General features: G+C 44.9%; 1 protein-coding gene across 7 annotated transcripts in view; it reads left to right on the top strand.

The window, feature by feature from the left end:
* The window catches only part of GRM3 (glutamate metabotropic receptor 3), a 149121-nt gene extending 138560 nt beyond the window's left edge, over positions 1-10561 (top strand). For all 7 annotated transcript variants that reach the window (XM_048836514.2, XM_048836509.2, XM_048836512.2 and 4 more), the window contains 2 exons: positions 1546-1720; positions 10019-10561. In XM_048836514.2, coding sequence (XP_048692471.1) covers positions 1546-1720; positions 10019-10092 — 249 coding nt within the window. In that variant the 3' untranslated portion in view covers positions 10093-10561. The remainder of the gene's footprint in view (positions 1-1545; positions 1721-10018) is intronic.
* Positions 10562-16474: the final 5913 nt, after the last annotated feature.

Genomic DNA, 16474 nt, shown 5'->3' on the forward strand with positions numbered 1-16474 from the left:
CAAGGAAAGGGAAAGAAAGAAAGAAAGATCCTCCGCATGGATACAAATGGCTGTTGGTCAGGGTCCCTTAGCAGGATTGAGATAAAGCAGCCAAAGAAAGGACCTGAAGAAGAGCTGTGTGTAAGCTCCTAAACTTGTTTCTCTCACCAACAGAAGTTGGTTCAATAAAAGATATCGCTTCCCTCCCCAACCTTTTCTCGCTAGGGACCAACGTGGCAAAAACAACACTGCATATAATGACAAAGGCCATTCCCTGCTCTCGTTTTTCCCTTATAAAGTTTATTTTGAGAGTTGAGCCCCATAGCAGTGTTAATCTATAAATTTGGCATGAATGTAACTGAAGGCAGAATTGGCCCTATTTGTGTAATAATCCAGATTAAGTAATAGAGTTTGAGAACATGTCATTTTACCTTTTAATTGAGGAATCTGCTCTGAAGAAAAGAGACTAAACTGAACCTGAGGCAGCGAACTGGCAGCCAGTTATCACAATGATGAGTGTTGTTACATAGATTAGATAATGGCTCCATGAAGCTGTAAGGACAAGCATTGATTGGCCCACTGGTTGCTACCTCCAGAATCTTCTGACCCCCCACAAAGGGATTTCACAGCAGAGAGAAATTGTGTCTACATTAATGTAGCTTTAAGACCCAGTCTCACAAACGGACCTGTTTGAGCCGGCCCTTATGCTTGCTCAGAATCTCACTGAAGTCAGTGGTCCTCTTCATGAATGCAAGGGGTTGCTTGTCACTTATCAAGATTGAGGCCTTAGGCTGAATTAACTTTCAAGTGGATTCGCTGCATAGCACAGCCATCTCTTAGGACCTCATCTGGTCCCGTACAGCATGCCTTTTGCCACACATAGATCCCAGGCTTTACTGAAAGTGCTCTGCTTTGTCCAGGAATGCGGCAGGGATGCAGTGTTGCAGAGCATCTGACTAGCCTTCTTGTGTCCAGGCTAGCTGTCATACACTGAAGCAGGCAGCCCCTTATGTTCTGATCAGCAGGGTACCATCTAGGCCTTAGGTAAATCACTGGGAATCACAGGGTCGTGGGAGTTAGACGTGGAACAAGTCAATGGATCGTCCAGACTAGATCGCTGTTGATGCAAGACTGAGATATGTTTCCTCCTACTGCTGTATTATGGCTGTTCTGGAATTTTGCATTTCTGCCTCTCAGTGCTATTCAGAGCAGAGTTTAGCATGCTGAAATACATAAACAATTTGCATTACAGCATGCAGTAACAAACTGTGCCATGAATGCTGGGGTGTGCTGTCTGATAGCCTAAATTGTAGAAGGCATTGGTAGAGCTGATTTTTTTAGGGCTTTCAGTCATATCATTAGTACTTTCTGAAGCCACATTCATTTCTAGACCTTCTGAAAAAACAGCTGTGAATTTGGTACCAAGAAATCTATAGAAATTAAAAACAAACAGCTAGCAGTAAGTAGCTCCCACAGTGACTACCATGGTCACATTCTCACTTGCGGTACATGCTGCCTCACTGCCCGGCATTTAACAGCACTGACTTTTCAATAACTCTCTCCTAGGTGCAGACCACGACCATGTGCATCTCTGTCAGTCTGAGTGGCTTTGTTGTGCTGGGCTGTTTGTTCGCGCCCAAAGTGCACATCATCCTCTTCCAGCCACAGAAGAACGTGGTCACTCACAGACTCCATCTCAACAGGTTCAGTGTCAGTGGGACCGGAACCACTTACTCCCAGTGTAAGTAAAGAATCCGTCACCTATGTATGGCATGCCTTGTGCGGTAAGTGTGTTCAAGGAGAGCTAGAGAGTTTTCACTTGTAGTGGAATCTGCAATCATTAAGAACTGCAGGACATTTTTGCATTCACCTGAGTGTGGGATTGGCTATGAACCTTCACGAAATCATTACTCAAGTCTGGTGAGAACAAAACAACCCTTGTTCACAGCACATGTGTTCTGCTCACAGCTGGCCTGATCCAAAGCCCATTGGAGACAATGAAAAAAAAGACTTCCACTGAATACAGGGGGCTTTGGATCAGGCCCATAATTGCACAGTGCCTGCAGAACCACAGTTCCTGTCCCTCTCATAACAGGCAGAGCAGATTGCTCTGGAGTCTTCCTGTCAGAACAACATTACAGCAGGACTTGGTCCCCCATGCAGCACATTCTCAATGGCTGTTATTACCTGGGTTTCAAGAAAATTCTTTGAGTCAAACCACTTCAGCTAATTCCCCTATAATGCACATAAGGGACAGCAAAAACTGCTTCTGTATATCCAGTATGTGTTGTACCCTACATAAGTGTCACAACCTGGGATATCAATCGATGCCGCAGTGCAAGAACACTTCATCTGCTTTTCCCATCTCAGTCTCTTATTCCCAGACAGATTCACATATTTGGGATTTTATCAGTTGCTGTTGTTTTTGGCTAGGAAAAAATAGGTCAGCTTTATTTTTGTTTTTTCCTTGTCAAGCTTAACTAGTAAAGGATGCAAGCAAACAGCACCTCATTCACAGAGTAAAGCAGACACAATGTCTAACCTGGGAAACCGATTGAAGGAGCACAACATCCCAGAGCAGGAGGGGGGATTGCGGAGGAAAAAGGGAAGGTGTGTAAGGATATTAACTCTGAACCTTTCAGTTGGCTTTACAATATAATCTAAATTTTCAAAAGTGATTAGTGGTTGTTAGGTGCCTCAGTTTTGGGATGGCCAACTTGCCACAACTCAAAATAGCTGAGCATCCACTCTGAAAACCAGGCCCTTTAAGGTGTCTCCAATTGCCCCACCCCCAAAAAACTGAGGTACCCCAAAATCACTAATTACTTTGGAAAATTTAGATGAACTCGATAGGTCAGGCTGGCAAACATTTCAAAAGCGCTCAGCACTCACAGCTACGGACAGGTTTTCCAGAGCTCCCACTGTGAACAAAGTACATTTGGAAATCTGACCACTTATCAAGGATGCCTAAATGAGAGCTGCTGTTGCTGATGGTGTTTAAAAATTGGGCCCAAATATGTATAAAATGGTCTTTGCATTTTTACATCATATTTTGTATCTGAGACAGTTAAGAGGCTGTTTCTATTTAAGGAAACATTTCTGCAATTATTTCACCCTGGAATATGCTCTGTTTCTTTGTAATGGATACAGAATAAAAGAAAATCAGTATTTGGGACTGGTGTTTTCATGAGGGCATCTGATGCTCTCCTCCTTACTACACCTTTGTATAAATACAAAGATGCTACTGTATTCAAGTGAAACAGGTTATCCTGAGTTTTTTGTACCGTCTATAACCACATGAAGAACACTCATTCTAAAAATCTTTAAGTCTCAAAGGTAAAGTGCAACATCAGAGAAAAAACTTCATCCTTGCCCTTTCTGATGTGAAAAGAGGGCCTCAAAAGAAGGTTTATTTTCCCAGTTTAGGGAAAAAATGGAATATCAGGTGCTCCCTTGCCTAGTTTGATGAAGGACCTTGGCAAACCTTGGGAGGACCTGGAAAGTGATGTCACATGAGGCATGATCCAAAGCTTGTTCAGTTCTATGGGGAAAGCCCCAGTCACAGCATTGGGCATGTCATCAGGCCCATAATGTTCTAAGTCACCTGTACAGCTCCTCCACCCCTCATCCCAGGTGGGTTTCCTCAGAGAAAAGTGAGGACCTGGTATTTCCAATGTGAAAAAAAAAAAACCAAGCAGGAAACTAGGGTCGCCCCCCCAAAAAAATAGAATTGAGATATTTCTGCACATCATAAAGAAACATTTGAAATGGCCAAGCATTTATTTTGCAATTCACCTGTAAGTATTTTTTTTGGTGAAGAGATTTATTTTTAAAGGTTCTTTTTCTTTGAACTGCACAGCCCTCATTCATAAAATGCCAAGCACTTGTCATCCAGATTGATCCTCGCCAGTGCCATGGTCTTCTCGGTGTCTGCTAGAATTCTGCGTCAGTCCACATCCAATTCATCATTGGGATGTTTCTCTCCATAGCAGCATTAAAGCTTGAGAACACCAAGAGAAATTCAATAAGCCCCTGACACCTTTTAAAAAATGATCCAAAGAATTGCCCCATCCATCCTGGGCTGACAGCTTGTTTTCCTATCAGTCTTGATGGTGCTTTGCATCAGTCACAAATGGCTTAACACACGTCTGATCAATACTATTTGTCCAGCTGCATGTTTTGCTTTGAACACAGCCGTCTGGAAACCTAGGAGATGGCCACAATCCTTGCTCACAAGCAGGTACTCTCTAGTACTAACAGACTGGGCACCAGAATTGCTGGGTTCTGCTTCCACCTCAGCCACTGATTTGCTGGGTGACGAGAGACAGGCAACCTAACCTCTCCAAGCATCCATTTGCTGCTCTAGAAATTGAGCCTAATAACCAGGACCCTGTGTCTAATATATATATATATATGCAGTGAAATAATTTGCTTTTTGGTCAAGGCACTGCATAAGTCCATCCAAATGGGTATTTTCCTGCCAGCCCCTCAGTTGGTCCAGCCCATCATTTGGTCTTCCTTCTCTCCGTGGATGTGGTTTGCTGTGTTTGCCCTAAAAAGGGAAGCTCATGTGAGTGGTTCTCAGGTGGATGCCCTTATTAGGACTGAATTGGACTCTTCATTATTCAGGACAGGAAGAACTGGGGCAACCTGCCACCGCAGGCCTCCTCTGAGAGGCCAGGGGACAGCGAGGGCTGAAACACTGTTTGGGAGAGCATAGAGGTTGGCTTTCACGAGGATGTGGTAGAAGCTATGCATCAGGGAATAGCAGCTGCCTAACAGGAGCAGTGCTCCATTGCAGACTGGAATATGTATGGAATGCAAACACTTCTCCCTGTGTCCCCCAAAATAGAGTCAACCCTTTAGTTTACTTCTCATGCCGCTGCATCCTAGGTTCCACTCTTGTAGAGCTTTGTCACAGGGCAAGTACACCCCATCCCCCTTTGGGACAGGGCAAGGGCATCACAGCTCCATGGTTAAGTCCACCTGTGTGCCCTTAGTCTCAGGGCAATATGGCCCAATGGCCAGCGTCAACGTGGTCACCCTTGTCATCAGGGCAGTACAGCCTAATGGCTGAAGTTAATATAATCACCCTCTCACTTGCGCTGTATGGCCTAGTAGCCACAGTCAGTATGGCTGACCTCTTCATTCTGGTTGTGCGGTCTAGTGACCAGAGCCAATGCAATCACCCTCTCACTCAGGCTGTATGGCCTAGTGGTCAGAGGCAATAAGGTTGCCCTCCTTAGCAGGGTTATGTCACCTAATGGGCAGAGTCAGGGAAGTGAGCCACTCCTGGGGAGGGAGAGAGGTGCCAGGGTACAGGAACCTGGGCCCTCCCTCTCCACCAGATCCCAGCCCAGGGCCCTGGTAGTGGCAAGTGTGCATGCCACTGAATTGGCTGGGATCCAACTGAAACACGCTGACTCAAAACCCGGTTCGCTAACCGGTCCACTGCCTAGTTTCCCTGGGCTTCTTCCTACTGTACCCCCTGATACTGTGGCCTGGACATCTTCAGGGTTTCCGGTTTCCTCAGGTTCCGCTACTGCCAAGCGACTGCGGCCTCCACAAGGCATCCCCAGGCATCTGGGTATCTGCCTGGGTTTCAGTGTCTCCAGCTCCCACCATCTGGTACTCCTACTCCTCTCTGGTAGTCAGCCTAGAATGAGCCAGGCTGTTCCCTTTTATACTGAGCCAGCACTTGGAGCATGCCCAGTAGGAGTGAGGGGGCACAGCTTCCTCTGCTCAGAGTGTGGGGTTTCTTGTCCAGTGAGGGGCAAGTACACCCCATCACAAGCTCCTAAGCACCTGTTTATCCCCCTGGAAAGATATTCCTCTGCTCCAATGGTGTGTCCTTCCAAGAAAAAAAAAAGAGGAGTTGAGAAAACATATCAGCTATTTTAAAATGGTGTTTGCAACATGAAATACTGCAGCGAGACACACCAAATAGCTCCTGGAGTCCTCATGAGGATTTTGCAAACCTTGGAAGATCTCAGGAGAGAACCAGTAGCCTTTAAGTGCTTAGCCAACACTTCATCAGAACAGTCAGCGGCCTTTCTAAAGTCATTTCTCCAGAGAGAGGTGTTGAAGTTAAGGAGGCTTGCGTGCACACACACACACGTACGTACGTACGTACGTAGGAAGCAAACACAGGAATTCACCAGCTGAAATGGACTTAACTGCTGACAACTGGTTCTTGGATTGTTTTCCAAAGAAAAAGTACATCCGTTCAGCAAAAATAAAGGAGTTTGTAAATTATATACATCACTTACATTGCATAACATCTTTTCTCTTCTTAACACGTCATCAAAGCAGGTACACAAGTACTCCTATCCTTTTTTTACATATGAGAAAAGTGAGAGGGGGGATTAAGAGACTTGCCCAAGGCTTGAAGAAGGGAGTCTGCACTGAAGAGATTATTACAGGTCAGTTGTTCAAAAGGTCTCAGCTCTTATTTGGGACCTAAATAAATTGACTAGATTTTTCACTAGTGCTCAGCATCCAGCTGCTGTCATTGGTTTAGGTGTCAAATGGGAGTTGAGCTCTGACTTCTTAATTCTGGTTCTTGGATGCCAGTTCTATGCTACTTTTTTCTCTTTATGTGTATGGAGCGCCAACTGGGCATCCTGCTAGGGGTTTTCCCCTCCCCCCTCCCCTGCAGACAGAAAGCAGAAGACCAGAAATCTGAAGTGGAGGCAATGCGATGTTTATTGGGGTTTCAAGCAAGCATATCCAGAGCTCTGATGCCAGAGAGCCTTTTCTCAGTGTGCCTATTCCCACCTCTTCCTCTTTAGCACGCCCAGGTCCCATTACTTACAACTTATGGTCATGTTCCATTTTGGAAGGTTGTGAGTCTGGGGGCTTGGTAGCACGTCTTTTGTATCCCATGGGAGGAGTAAGGAGTGAGGTTTTGTTCTGGCCAAGGCCAGGCCTTTGGCTTTTAGTGTTTCTAATACCGTCCCCTGCATTCCCTTTGCCCCTCCTGACTGGTTGCTTGATCTTGGCTTGAGAGAGGAGCCAGGTAGCCTTCCAGTATATACTCGTATATTACACTCCCACCATACCCAGTAACACTTTAACTCTATCCCTGATCTTTTCTCATTATACTAACAAACCCATCTGGTTGTGGGAAATGCAACACACAGTCTCTTTGTTCACACATATTAGTAAGGATAAAAGAGTATTTAAAAAAAAAAATCGAACCCCAAATTCTGTATCAGACTAACAAGCAGGCCTACATATTAACACACCATCCTTCAGTAATTCGTTTCACAACACTCATTTCTGTGTCTGCTGGACGCTTTGAGATCCCCACCAGAGGTCAAAAGACTTACACAAATTAGCTTCTAGCTGACCCCAAGTCCCTATACATAAACAGACCCACTATACATAAACAGAAGTCAGGTGTATCTATTCTGCTGTTGTAAAGGAGATAAAGGAGAAAATGGGCCACAGAACACAGCAGATGAAAGCAGCAAACAAAGAAACAATTCAGTGACATTTGATGTGCCATGACGTCACAGCATGCTGCCCTCCAGCTCAGCCCCTGGTGGCTCTTCTTGGCCTTGCACTCAGTGCTCCTCTGGTTCTCTCAATCAGTTACCCAGACTTAGCTTGTTTCAAAACACATACCCCCTTTGTGGGGCCTGACTGAAGTCATTCTACAGAATGTAACTCTGTTAGTCACTCGAGGTCACTCGTCTCTGGGTCCATATAGAAGTAGCGGTCAACTCTCATTCCTGTTCAGAAGACCCTCAGCCCCCTCCTGGAGCTGGGACCATGCTTCAGATGGTCACTACCTCAAAACAGGAGTCCCCAGCTCTCCCCCTTGGTTAGGGTGACCAGATGTCCCGATTTTATAGGGACAGTCCTGATTTTGGGGTCTTTTTCTTATGTATTACCCCTCATCCCCTGTCCCAATTTTTCACATTTGCTGTCTGGTCACCCTACCCTTGCTTGTAATTTAGCCAGCTGTAGGGTCTTAGCCCGTTCTCCTTCAGCTGGCCTCTTTTTCCATAATTAGCCCTCAGCAGATCAGCAGGCCAGCCTTCTCCTGCCGATGTGTGCCCAGCCTGGAGGGAGGAGGCAGCATTTACGTTGGCCCCTTCTCCCAGCTCTTGCCCAGCCCTCTATGCCCTCCTGGTCCCAGGCTCTTAAAGACACAGGGACAGGATTTCCTCCTAAGCACCCCTTATTTCTAACACTTCTTCCTCTCTATCAATATTTTCTCGGTCTCTGTAGGTATATCAGATCTTCCAAAATCTTAAAGGGACACACACATGTGACAGGGATGGGCTGACCTTAAGGGGGCAGACTATCCTATCACACAAGGCAGTAACTCCAAATAATGTCACAGCAAATAGATGATGAGGAAAGAGGATGGGAAAACATGCACTACAGACAAATCAGGATGTCAGGTCACTTTAAAATGTGTTGAGTGAGTTCCTACTTCCATGATGATGTAGGAAACCAGTTGGTTGCTGCTATAAAAACTAATGTGATATTACAAAGACCAGCAGAGCGGAAATTTTTCCTTTAACAGAACTTAGGAACAACTATTAATTTTGACCTCTCCTTTAGGAGTAAGAGATGTATTCTAAATGCACAACAGATGGTGCTAGAGGCAAGGTATCTTGTTTCTCGTCATACTCCAGATCTTTCTATCTTAGGTACTTATATGGCCCCCAATTATTGTAGTATCTGAGCACCTCATAATCTTTCAAGCATTTCTTGTCACAAGACCTCTGTGGAGTAGGGCAGTGCTATTAGCTCCGATTTTACAGATGGGGAACTGAGGCAGAGAGAGACTAAATGACTTGCTTAAGGTAACAGGAGATCTGAGACAGAACAGGGAATTAAATCCAGGTATCCCAAGCCCCAGGCTAGCACCCTAACCATTGGACCATCCTTCCCTTCATTTGTTAGAGCGTATAATTTAATTTCATAACCATTTAGTAAAGCGCTGTCTTCTGTAGCTGCATAAAAAGTTCATCTGTATGAAAAATAAGGCTCAGTCTTTACTGAATTGGTCTGAAACTAAGTATCCATCATCCATAAATTGCCTTTTACGCTGTGTGATCAAGTTTAAAGTCAGTGCTTGATGCATGCTTTTCCTTTAAATGCTTTGATAAAGGCATCAGGTTTCTCTGGGTCACTGTTACTGTTAACCTAATGTATCTTGCCAAACACAGCTTTGTCTTATTGTGAACTGTCATGTCAACGAAATTCTCTGATAACACATTCTTGATGCCGAATGGATAATTCTAACTGGGATGGACAAACCTGTTTCCTTTAAAATTAAAATCCCCTGGGCTTTTACAAGATAACACTCTATCCCAGTGTCAAGATGCAGAAGCATTTAGGGCCAGATTCTGACACTCATATTCACATTGAGTAACACCTTACTCCAAGAGTAACTCCACTGAAGCCAATAGAACTACTTGTCAAGTAAAGTACTATTCAGTGTGAGTAAAGGCATCATAATCTGGCCTTTAGGTCTGGACACATTTTACATCCTGAGGTCCTGATCTTGCATTCATGGAAGTCAATGGGATCCAGGCCAGAACGTTATCAAAGGGGGAGTAAATGTGTTGGCAAACTCATACAATTGTTAAAATAAAAGATTTTCCCTACTCCATTCAACATATAAAATAACCCATTTCCCTTACATTCAGATGTAGGGTGACATGCATTACCAGATGCAAAGATGGAGTGGATGAGGGAAATGCAAGCTAATGAACTATTCCTGTAAGGTGCTGAGCACTCTTCTTGCCGGTTGAAATTAGTGAGGTTGGACAGCATTCAGCCCCTCACAGAATCAGGCCCTAAAATAAGATACATGAAAAATCCAAAGATGTGATTTTTATTTACACTGAGGCTACTTTATACCACTCCAAATAAATTAGAGTCATATCCACTTTAAGGCTCCTTTACACTTCCAGAGAGGCGTAAAGTGACCTGAATGTAAATGAGAATCAGGCCCCCAATGTTTTGTCCTAGGTGGCTAATGATGGGGTTTTGTTTTTTTTCCTCTCTCTTCCAGCGTCGGCTAGTATGTACGTTCCGACAGTCTGCAATGGAAGGGAAGTCCTAGATTCTACCACCTCATCTCTGTGATTGTGACCTGCAGTTCAGTTCTTGAGTTTTTAGACTGTTAGCCAAAATTTGCACATGTTGTGCACTCCAGAAAACAACACAAACAAAACTAGAACCTTTTTTAGAAACAGTATAATAAATTATTTTTGAGGACTGTACAGTATATAGTGACATTCTAGAACTTTTTAGACGGATTTTAGCGCCTCTGTTATTAACAGTTCTAAGGGACATGTAAATAACCTTGGTTTACAGCACACATATTTCTGCAGTGTTGACTCAGAAGTGGGAGAGTGATTTGCTGCGAGCACAGTTGCAATGTTAGGTGACTTTCTTTCCTATGAAATTTTTTGTAGCTCCTTGTTGTAATGAACTTAGACTGCATTTCTATGTTATATATAACAGTTACATTATGCGTAACCGATTGTTTTCTCAGCACAAAACAGCAGTATTAATGTAAAGATGCCAATAATAAAACCGTAAACATTTGTCACCATGGTCGTCTTCCCTTCATGGTAATTATGATTCAAAGACAATGGGCTAGAGCCTCAGCTGGCATGGACTTGCACTGTTCCACCTTCTGGCTTCGTGACTTTAATTAGAGAGTAAATACAGCTCACTGAAAAATTTCAAATAAGCTTGTTGTTGAAAAATGACCTGTTTTTCAAAAGCAAAAAAACTGCAAAAATTCTTGATGTTTGTGAAAGTTTTCATGACGTTTTAAATGAAATTTTTAATCAAATTGTACTGAAACCGTTATCAAAATGGTTATCGACAATTTTATTTGGTAGATCATTCATTAGATTGATGTATTGTTGTAAGGCACTCAAAATACCTTGATGCAGTATAAAAATCTAGACAGATTAAATTAAAAAAAAAGACAAAACAAGACTACATATATACTATGGCTGCTTTGTATTGATCTGGTGACATGAAGGTGCTATACAGCCCGTTAAGTCCGCCAGTTAAACTGGGTTTACAGCTGCTTTGCATCACTGGCGCAGTGCAAAGCAGCTGGAGCATACGAGAATGTGGCCTGTAAAATATATTCACAAGAAAGATAATCCAGAAAAAAATTGTGGCATCTCTATGGCAATATTTGCATTCAAACTATCTGTATTCAAAATAGAAATCTACAGCTTCTGAAGCCAGCTGCAAACTACCTTCAACAAAGCAAATAATGTAACCTTTAGAACCTTGTTCCAAAGTCCCTCCCCTTCTATTAAAACACTCACATCTTACATGCTACTAACTCCAATAAATCATTCAGAAAAGTAAACATATATTAGCTAAGGACTTGCTCCCACTGAAGTCATTGGCAAAGTTTCCATTGACTTCAGCGTAAGCACCTATGGGGTTTGAAACATTGGAGTTAAAGACAGGTGTAATTCAAGGTATGCTGAATGTGTAAACTCTCCAGAGCCGGAGTCTCATTAACACACATGGCTCCAACAGTGTACAGGTCCTTAAAGTAAACAAGAATCAGGCCTCAGATCTCCATTCTCCTATGGGACATTGATCAAGCCATCTCTCCTTGTCTATCATGCCACAATTTCTTATGCCTCCCTTTAAAACACACTTCCTCTGGCAGGTAGTAAGCCTTGCTTCATAGAATTTTTGGCTATGCAGATGTTTGAAAATATTTACTAGAAAACAAACCAGGAAATTGTGGAACGAAGGAGGCATGTGCTAAACATCCCCATTCAATCACACGTGGGGCTTTGCCTTGCTTCCCAGTTCCCTTCTTGTATTTGGACATTGTGCTTGAAACATTCAAATCTGTCTAAGGCAGCGGTTCTCAAACTTATTTGATCAGCCCCTGGCAGGGCTCCAGCTGTCCCTTTTATCTCTGCCTCCTAGGTGTGCACGGCCCTTCTGCATGAGCCCCAGCCACCTGAGGCTGACAGCCAGAGTTTTTTTGACACATTTCCTTGCCTTCCTTGGGTAAATTCTTCTTCTGGGGCAGATTCTGACTGATACTAAGGCCCCTTTCACATGGAGGAATAGCTCAGTGGTTTGAGCATTGGCCTGCTAAACCCAGGGTTGTGAGTTCAATCCTTGAGGGGGCCATTTAGGGATCTGGGGCAAAAATTGGGGATTGGCCCTGCTTTGAGCAGGGGGTTGGACTAGAAGACCTCCTGAGGTCCCTTCCAACCCTGATATTCTATGATACTGAGTGTCTGAGTCTTAGCATCAATGAGAATCAGGCCCCTTTTCTTCATAACACTTTAAATTGTCTAGCACATTTGTTGGTGCAATGTGCATTTAATAATAAATAATAACAACAACTCAAAAAACCTGGTGTCTGGCTCCTTAGCTGTAATTCTTTCTCTTTCCCCTCCAGTGAAATGAAATGGAATTAAACAAGCAGGATTCAATTTAGTAATGGAATCAATAGTACTTGCTAAAGCAGAGTTAAGAGAAGTCCTGACAGACACTGCACAGACCTGACAGTAGTGCTACCCGTGTCGTTTCTCCAAATTAGCAATCTGGCCAATATCACGTACAAAATAAATTTGATTTGAGCCAAGGAAAATTAGCACACTCCCCTGAGCATGGCACTTTAAAGGTAAAGAAATTACAGCATATGGACTATCAAGAATGTAAGAAGATTTTTCCAAACAGTAAAATCTATCTTGAGTCTTCTGTAACAGGACAATATCCAGAGGTATTCATTGAACCGGAGTAGCAGTCTAGAGTCAAAAGCCCATTTTGAAGTCTGGTTTGAATCATGCCCCACAGATTCTCATGCTGTGTTACTGCAGTGCCTGCAAAGGTACTAGCAAACTTTGATATTTTCCTTTCTTCTTTTGCCACTGGTTTATTTCAAACATCGGCAAGTGTCACATGATCTACCTTCCCTGGACATCCAAATGAGAGTAACTTAAAGCACTCAGGACGAACACAGGAAAAATACATTCAACACCAGGATCAACAGGTTTCAGAGAGCAGCACAATTTTAACGCCAGCCAGGAGACTTTTACGTATGACTGAGCCAGCTGCAAACACCAATGGCTTCCAAAACTTTTGCCTACCCAGAACAAATGTTCAGAAGAGACACTTGGGGCCATTTCCTTAATAGGTGTAACTGAAGCCAATGGAGATCCTCAGCTGGTGTGAACTGACATACCTCCATTGGCTTCAATGAAACCAGCTGAGGCTCTAGCTCGCTCTGCTTTTATACAGAAAGGGCAGGGGATGTGGAGGGGGGGAGGCAGAAGAATCCATTTCTCTTTGGAACTGCGAGTCTTTGGAGTGACCCATCAGCACCTTGTACATGGAGAGGTTTAAGTATTTAGGGTCAGGTTCTGATGTACTATTCAATGTGAAAGAGGTTCTTACTCCACGAGGGGTTCCATTGATTTTCAATCTAGTCCAGCAATTTTGGGCACTTAACTCGGGCTACCACAACGGGACCTGCTTTTCCAAGGCTGCTAAGCACCAGCACTTTCAAAATTAGTCCTTTAAGATCTCTCAAGCTGCGCACCCAAAAATCACAAGAGACTTCAGAAAACGCAGGGCTACATGAGTCCCACTGCCAAACGGAAGACACCTGATCCATTCATGTGTTTATAACAGGGGTGGCCAAACTTACCGACCCTCCAAGCCACATATGACAATCTTCAGAAGTTCGAGAGCCGGGGCTGAAACCCCGAGACCTCCCCTCACCCTGCTGCCAGAGGTGATGCATAGGGGAAGGCACCTGGGGGGGGGGCTCACATGACTCTCCCCCCCCCCCATTTTTGCCAGGGTTTGCTGGCTCTGTCACATGGTGCCGCCAGGCCCCATCCCTCCATGGGAACTGCTGGAGCTGGCATGCTGGGAGCTGCAGTCCTTGGGAGAGGCAGCAGCAAACAGCTGGGAGCTGTAGGGAGAGCTGCTGCCTCTCACCACAGAGCTAAAGCAGGGGCCCCTCCCTGCAGCTCCCAGCTGTTTGTGACTACAGGGAGGGGCTACTGAGAGAAAGAGGGGGAGTGTGCCTGGGGGGACATAACTCAAGCTGTTGGAGGAGCCGAACCTTTAAGTTGTGCCCCCCACTCAGAGCAGGCGCTAGTCTTCTCTGGAAGAAGCACCTACCTCCACGACCTCCCCGCAGTCTGGTAGGCAGAGAATGAGGAGGGCAGGGGGGTGGTGCCAAGAGCCACACTTTACTATAAAAGAGCTGCAGGTGACTCATGAGCCACAGTTTGGTCACCCCTGGTTTATAAGCTCCCTGTAGGAGGGTGCAGGACTTCCTAGTGCCCCCCTAGGACTCACTGTCCCATCACTTACCCTCTGTACTCTGCCAGCGGCTGCACTTGGAGAATTCTCAGGGGCTGAGGGGCCTGGTTCTTCTTCCTCCCCTCCCCTCGCAGGAGAGGAGGAAGAGGGTCAGCCTCTCAGACAGCCCCTGGATACAGCTTTACAGGCTCCATCTCTCAAAGTCTATTGCGCCTTTGCGTGGTTTACCTCTTACTCTTCTTCCCGGGGCGGCTCTGGAAACAGTGTGTTCTATGGCTGTCTGCCTGTTAGTGGCAGCCTTCTTCCTGGTCATCACCCATTCCTATGGTAAGTTTCCCTTTTTAAGCCCTTCCTCCTCCATGTTGAACAAGCCATGCAGGTGTGCCTCGTTAGTGCAGCACAGGCCCAGAGAAGCTCATTAGCCACCCGGCCAGTGGGAGGGTGTGTCCCTTCACACTCCCCATCTGCCTGGTAATGCAGCTGTTTCTTTAGCTCAGGAGGTTGAGATGCTGAGCTTTTGGAGCCAAGGGGCTGGTTTTCATTCCAGAACTGGTGGCCAATTGAAACGGAGGAGTGATAACTCATCTGGATTATAGTGAAACGCTTGATCCACATTCTCACAAAGTCTTACTCTCCATGTGAATTCAGCATTCCTCCATCACTGATTTAGGACGTCATAGTTCTAGATAAGCTATTACCAACAGGAGAGTGGGTTTGTGTGGGGGGGTGGGGAGAAAACCTGGATTTGTGCTGGAAATGGCCCAACTTGATTATCATACACATTGTAAGGAGAGTGATCACTTTACATAAGCTATTACCAGCAGGAGAGTGGGGTGGGGGGAGAGAAAACCTTTTGTAGTGATAAACACCCATTTTTTCATGGTTTGTGTGTATAAAAACATCTTCTGTATTTTCCACAGTATGCATCCGATGAAGTGAGCTGTAGCTCACGAAAGCTTATGCTCAGATAAATTGGTTAGTCTCTAAGGTGCCACAAGTCCTCCTTTTCTTTTTGCGAATACAGACTAACACGGCTGTTACTCTGAAACCTGTCATAGTTCTAGTTGTGCACCTCCTTGTGGCCACTGACTAGACTGGTTGGGAAGGAATCCACACCTCTGGCTCCCAGAGCGTTTTGAGCCTGAACAGAGTCAGCCACTGACCCGGCATTGGGTCACGAGCCACACTGTGAGGGCACAGATCCCTCATCTAGCAACCTGCTGTCCAGCTGCCTAGCCCATGGGCTCATTGCTTGCCTTTCAGACTTCCCTGTAGCCTAAATACACCCTCTCCCAGAGCTCTACCCAAAGGTGTGAGCCTTCTAGGTTACCACTTAACTTTCTCAGGTGGCCTCTGGTAAGTGTAACGTACACAACATACAAAGACCCTCTGCCCAGAGTCTTCCCCAATTGCCCTTTTACTGAAGAGATAAAGCATGAGACTACAGATCAATTAGAAAGTAATAAACATCCTAAACACAATGGCCCTCAGTAGTTCGCCCTTCTCTTGGGAGTCCTGGGGGACCAACTGTGTTCCCAAAGGTCCCTACATGCTGGGTTTCTTCTCCCTCCTCTTTAGCTGAAATAAAAATGGCCCCTCAGTTACACAGCTCCTGTCCTTGTATAACTTTTAGCCCTATCAGGTGACTTCTTGCTCAGGTGACCAGCCACCCCTGACAAGTGACTGTTGCCAAGGCGACCTCTTCCCTGACAAACCAGTTCTGCTTGTCTGGAACCATCTAGTGTTCAGACCTGTTCCATTTCAATGGGAGCCCACTCCAGCGTTAACCATCATCTATTGTCAGCCCTGTACTACTACCCTGTTGCAATTTAGGTCCTACATGGAGGTGAAAGGACAACAGAAAAGTCAAAAAGCTGCCCTTTCAAAATGCAGTTTGCAGCTTGGTAAAGATACATACAGCAAGTTCATAATCTCACACAGAATTCCTAAATTGTAAAGATGGATTCCCCAAATCCTCACAGGCTGTCACTTCACATTTCTGGCTCAGTTTCCCCATCTGTAACATGAGGATGAAAATATTAACCCCTCTCCCTCTCCGGGATCATAGAATCATAGAATATAAGGGTTGGAAGGGACCCCAGAAGGTCATCTAGTCCAACCCCCTGCTCGAAGCAGGACCAAATCCCAGTTAAATCATCTGTTAATTAGTAAATGTCCATTTGAA

The sequence above is a fragment of the Caretta caretta genome, chromosome 1 (assembly GCF_965140235.1).
Source record: "Caretta caretta isolate rCarCar2 chromosome 1, rCarCar1.hap1, whole genome shotgun sequence".
Lineage (NCBI taxonomy): Eukaryota > Metazoa > Chordata > Testudines > Cheloniidae > Caretta > Caretta caretta.